Source organism: Ochotona curzoniae, unplaced genomic scaffold (genome assembly GCF_017591425.1).
Source record: "Ochotona curzoniae isolate NIBS_2020 unplaced genomic scaffold, NIBS_Ocur_1.0 contig_883, whole genome shotgun sequence".
Lineage (NCBI taxonomy): Eukaryota > Metazoa > Chordata > Mammalia > Lagomorpha > Ochotonidae > Ochotona > Ochotona curzoniae.
Window position 1 is genome coordinate 37,755,752 of NW_024466599.1, and position 6,000 is coordinate 37,761,751.

Below are 6,000 nucleotides of genomic sequence, written 5' to 3' on the forward strand. Positions count from 1 at the left end.
GTGAGCTGGTGGTAAATGACCTGACATGGCTGACCTGGATTGGCTGAAGGTATCAGTTTCTGCAGCTCCTGGGAGTGAAAATGAGTGGTTCTAGACTTGCATTCTCATGTGTGAGCTAAAAGAAAAGGCCCTCAGCACTTTGCTTTCTCTTTGTACTCTTCTTAGAGTAGATGCTAAGTGCAGAGGTTAAGACACCACCAGGGATGCTGCCTCCCACATTAGGGTGCCTGAGTATGAGTTCTGGATCCTCTTCTGGTTCCAGCTTCCTGCCAATAAATACCCTGGAAGGCAGCAGGTGAAGGCTCAAGTACTTAGTAGTTGCCTCCTTACCACCCAGGCGGGAAATCTGCATGGAGTTCCTGGCTTTTGGGCTCTTCACTTCAGCCTGACCCAGAACTGGCTATGCCAGCCTTGGAGAGTGATTCAGTGGATTGGAACACTCTCTCTCTCTCCCTGTATTCATATCTATATCCATATCCGTATCTCTCTCCACCTCTACTTCTCAAATAAATAAATAAATAAATAAAAACTTTTCAAAACATTTGTATTACTCAGCTGCAACAAGGATGTGTGAAATTGTCTCCAGATTGTGGATGGCTATGTGACTTATACCATCCTCTTTTTAAAAAAAAGATTTGTTTTATTTTTAATGGAAAGTCAGATGTACAGAGAGAAGAGACAGAGAGGAAGATCTTCCATCCATTGACTTACTCGTTAAGTGGCCGCAATGACTAGAGTTGAGCCCATCCAAAGCCAGAAGTCTCCCATGTGAGTGCAGGGTCCCAAGGCCTTGGGCCTTCCTCTACTGCTTTCCCATGCCACAAGCAGTGAGCTGGATGGGAAGTGGGGCCACAGGGATTAGAACCAGCAGCCATATAGGATCCTAGTGCATGCAAGGCGAGGACTTTGGTTGCTAGGCTACTGCACCAGGCCTATATCTTCTTTGTAAGAGAAAAGTAATGGAGTTTTTGTTTTCAGACAGAAACCCATGTGCTGTGAACATGTAAATTCTTATCAAGCAAATGAGTGGAAGTCACTGTGCGTGAGCTTCAGTGTAATCTCAGCTTCCTGGCCACCAAGACCCAGAGGGGCCACAGTAGGTTGCATGACCATCTTCCCAGCAGTCCCTCAAGGAAGACCAAATCACTTCTGACCACCAAAGTTTCAAGGAGCTCTCTCCCTGGGAGGGATTCATGGAAGTCACTGGCATTTGCCAGTTTTCAGTCTCATGTTCCCAATGCCATCAGGACCAGATGTAGTGAAATCCTTATTGGCAGTAAAAACAAGAGCGAAGGCGTAAGTGAGAGCACAGCTGAGTACATCCTACCCTGTGGGGACACCAAGGCAATGCAGCTCCTGCTCTGACAGAGATACACATCTAATTAAGACCAAACCATTGTGTTCAAAACTCAAAAGATCAGTTCCTCGGAAGCATGACTCATATCATGCAAGTTTAGGGGCACTCTCGGCTCTCTTGTCAAAGAAAGATGGTAGTCTCCAGAGCCTAAAATGTCTCTGTTTTAATGGCTTGGGATAATTATATTCTCTCTGCGCTGACTGGCAGACCCATGGACTTGGAACCAGCAGTAGAGATTATGTAAGGATGGCAAGTCTGTGACTCACTGAGGAATTTACACATCTCTGTCTTCAAGAACAGAATGGCAATAAAGGGGAGAGGGTGGTGAGACCAGTTTTTTACTCACGGGTGCCCCTGTGTGACTCTTATGATTGTTCTCTGAGCCTAACTCCCAAATCATTTTTAACGATTGATAGGACTTTTCTTTACATTTATTTTATTCTCTCCACATATTTCTTCATAAATCTGTGTAAAACAATGCTTCCAAATCTGATTTATTTTCACAAGAACAGTAACCTACATTGCATAAAGCCTTATGATTTTACAAATTGATATAGTTATGAAGATATCAGTGGAACCTGTATTATAGCATAGTGTCTAACCTTTTCTCCTGTGATGCCAGCATTCAATATGGGCACCAATTTACGTCCCTATTGTTCCACGTTCAATATGGCTCCCTGCTAATGGCCTGTGAAAGCAATGAAAAATGGCCCAAGTGCTTGGCTCCTTAACACCCACATCAAAATGGCTTGGGACACTCCCTGCCTGAGGAGTACCACCTCCACGGGATGCCTACCTGCAAGGCACAGGGTGCATAAGGCCTGGGAGGTACATGCAAGTAGGGATACCAGGCCCCAGAACCTCTCCTCCAGTGATGGCCATACAATTGAGAAATCAGACACAGGAAAGAGTGAAATAATTGAGAATTTGTCACAAATGGAACTGCTTGACTGCAGCACAAGATGCTGAAGTGTTAAAGGAAGCAGCATGCTCTCTTGACTCCACCTCAAGTCAAGGCCTCTTGCTCCAACTCCTTTTTGCTTCCAAGCCTTGCTCCCCACCAAATCAGCAGTTCAGATCCAAGACGGTCTATGCCACATCCTCCTGACACTGCACCAAGAGCTGCCAGGCCCATGATACTGGTCTTGAGAAAGTCCTGCCACCTCATGGGGCCCTTAGTTCTGAAAGGTGGAAGCACAGTGGAGAGTCCCGTCCCAGCCCAGGGACTTTCACTTTCGCTTAAGCCCTGGCTCAGCACTCAGAGGTTTAGAGGAGGAGCTCAACGACAAAAAGCAGGGCCCCTTCTGAGACCACTCAGTGGGTCAATAAGCAGTAAGATACTGCTTCGCCAATAGGTGCTCTTTTAAGATCTTCCCACGTTATTGTCCATTCTCCTAAAGTCAAACAAAAGGTCTTCAAAGTGTTCATAGAAAATGTGTACTATGAATGTTTTTATGCATAAGTTTCAGATATTTTTGCACCAAAATTAAATTATGCATCAATTCAGTTGCTCATGAACTTTTGCAAATACCCTAATATCTAAAAGCTTGCTGATTATTGAACTGGAGAATCATTGAGTATTCTTTGGGTGAAACACATCCATTCAGTGATCATCTACTCCTAGTTCCTGTGACTCTCCACCAGGGAAGATGTCTTCCCTTCCACTCTCTATCTCCTGGGAACATGTGGCAATATTTAGAAGCATTTTTGGTTATTACAAGTGGAGGTGATTTCATAACTTGCTGAGTGGAGGCCAAGGATGCTGCAAAACATCCTGTAATGCAAAGGACACCCCCAGAATAAAGTATTACCCAGCCCCAAGGTCCTTAGTGTCCAAGTAGAGAATTCTGATCTACTCCTTACTACACAGGTAGGAAAACCCAGAGGTCATTGGCTCTCCTGGCCTGTCTCCCAGTCTTCTGAATGGAGGTGAGCTCTTTTGATTTGTTTCCTAGAGCAGGATGCTGGAGAGGAAATCAGGGGTCCTGTGATGGAGGACCCTATGACTATCTCTCCCCAAAGGACTCCATTCATGATCAGAATCTTAGGCTAAGAGACACCCACAAAAGGCATTCTATTACAGTCCAATTCTGCCAGGGAAGCAGGCTTAATAGATGGTATGGATGACGACAAAGTTTCCTCTGAATTTCGTTGACATTATTAATTTTTTCTTCAAGTAATACTAAATGATGGCATGTCCCTGTAGCCAAACATTCATTAAATCAGCCAAGATGTATTGTGTGCCCAGTAAGTTCAATCACAGGACTGTGTGCTTGATGGATGATAATTCTCTGGAGCTAATATGATTAAATAGCAGCCCCTGCAGCAGGTGGGAGGGAGGTGGGTGCCCAGCAGAGCAGAATCCAGGAAATCCCTCCAGACGTTCAGATTTCCTAAACTAGGGTGGTGCTGAGGAATCTGCAGTTTTAGCCAGCCCTCAAGATGACTCACACAGGCCATCCATGGGGCCACATTTTAATAAGTATTAGTACAAATCAGGAAATCCTGCCAACTGAGGCCCAGATCCCATATCTGCTATAGTAACTTCCTATGCCTCTGGGGGGAAAATGATTTAACTAGTAAAAATCAAATTAAATGTTTACCTTTTTAAACCAAAGGAGAGTAAAGACCCCAATATTTGCTGAAACACAGAACCATGTAAGGAGAAACAAAGCACTCAAAGGAAAGATGAATTTTTGTTTCATGCAAATTGCATTAGTCAAGTATCTTTTTATCAGTGGTGGTCAGGAGAAGAATCTCCGGTGTATGGAAAAGGTGTGAACAGTTGTTTCTGAATTCCCTGAACCCAGGATATAATGATTCCAAGCCTGAATGGGGATCACTAATCCTCTTTAGTTACCCAGAGGAATGAATTCTGATTGCTCTTGGTTTTCTGTCAAATCCTTCCACAGACCCTTGTCCTATAAACTCCGCTTGTGACTTTTCAATGGCTCACTTTTTTAGTAGCACACCTGTCACCATTAGAGGTCCCAACCTAAAGCTCATTTCAGACAAAACTCTGCAAAGCTATTAGAAACACCTGAACATTTACCTAGGGTGAGTATCATGGACACTGTCTCACCACACAAGTGAGAGCCATCTAAAACGTAAGCAATTGCTTTTGGGCTAAAGACTCTAGGCCTGATTTCTGTGGTCAGTTTTGTAATAGAAAAAATCACCAGACAGAACATTATAATACCCGTGAAGCAACAGGTCAAAACAAATGCACCATCAATAACACTAGAGGAAAAACATACTGATAAACAGCCAGAATATCTCAGAAAATGTGTCAACATCCCCTAAGATGATTAATTAATTCAACTGCTATTTAGAATTCCCTTTCCTGTTCCCTCTCAATTGCCTGTTTTGTCTTATCTTTGTTGCACACTTTTTGCTGTAGGCAATCCCACCTGTACCCATCGAGCTCACCCAATAGAACCCCATTGACTCGCTCCCAGATCAAGTGTTTCTTAAGACAGCCATCTTGGTGTTGCTATTGTAAACAAACTCAAAACAGGAAAGAATTCCCAAAAAGGATGGACACTGTTCTTCTACAATCTGTGGAGGAAAAACTCACGGTTTGGTGCATGGTCTGTAGCCTTCAACCATTTACAGTAACCCAGGTCCCACACTCCAAAGAGCTTCATTCCCCTGCCACCTCCAAAGGGAAAAGAAGGCCCTCCCAGCACTTGGGAACTTAGCGTCCACATATCAATTTTAATGCAAATCCTTCCCCCGCCCCCTACCCCTCCAAACTCAAGTCTGCTGATTTGCTGGGAGATCCATTTTAAGAAGATTCTGTTCCCTGCACAGCCACATGCAAATTGGGGGAGTGGGGGGTGCGCTCAGGTATAAGAACCACAGAGGCAGCCCAGACACTCAGACCGTACCTATTTTCACAGCCTCCATCTTCAGATTGAAATCCCAGTTCCTGGGCAGTTTTAGAGACATCTTTGCGGCGGGTTGGGGTAAATGGCGGGGGCTGTCGGCACGGGCGCTCCGTCTTGCCTTGTCACTCTTCCCCTCCGGCGTGTGTCTGCTCTTACTATTGCTTCACAGCAATCTTAGGTTTGAGGTTGATTTGCCAACAGGTCTCTCTTTTCTCTCAGATGAGAGGTGCACCCATCTGTCACCCAAATACCCCCTCCGGCCGTTCACTGGCCCTTGGGGCGGGCGTGCAGCTCCTCCCACTTTCAGTTTTACCAGAAATATCCCAGTTGACCCTTCTGCGCGCTGCGTCATGGGAAGCAAAGCTCTTCAAAAGAATCTCAGGCCTCACCAAAGCAAGGTCCTGATAAACAACTGCTGTGGCTGCTTCTGGGCTTTTTTTTTTTTTTTTTTTTTTTTTAACTGTCTGCTTCCTTGCATTTGAGGAAGTGGGTGGCTGTTCTGTGTAATGGTGCATTATGTGCACCGTTTGTTGAGAAAATGGTTTTTGGAAAGCTTGTAAAACTAAAGTGGTTTTGTGATGAAAAGAAAGCAAGTCTGAATCTCCTACCACATACCTCTGCTCTAAGCTTGCCTGTTTCTCACCTGATGAAGTAGATATCCCCAAATTATTGGGGAGACAACAAGCATTCCCCTCTTATCTCCTTTCAGATTCTCTGAGTTGTAAGGACCACACAGTAGATGCGCCACCTGCC

At 44.7% G+C, this 6,000-nt stretch overlaps 1 protein-coding gene across 5 annotated transcripts in view; it reads right to left on the bottom strand.

Annotated features, from left to right (window-relative positions):
* ARHGAP25 (Rho GTPase activating protein 25) overlaps positions 1–5,616 on the bottom strand; it is a 77,580-nt gene extending 71,964 nt beyond the window's left edge. For 3 of the 5 annotated variants that reach the window (XM_040993290.1, XM_040993289.1, XM_040993288.1), the window contains exon 1: positions 5,248–5,615. In XM_040993290.1, the coding sequence (XP_040849224.1) occupies positions 5,248–5,308 (61 nt within the window). In that variant the 5' untranslated portion in view covers positions 5,309–5,615. Of the gene's footprint in view, positions 1–5,247 lie in introns of all 5 variants that reach the window. The other 2 variants (XM_040993286.1, XM_040993287.1) reach the window with 2 other exon arrangements.
* Positions 5,617–6,000: the final 384 nt, after the last annotated feature.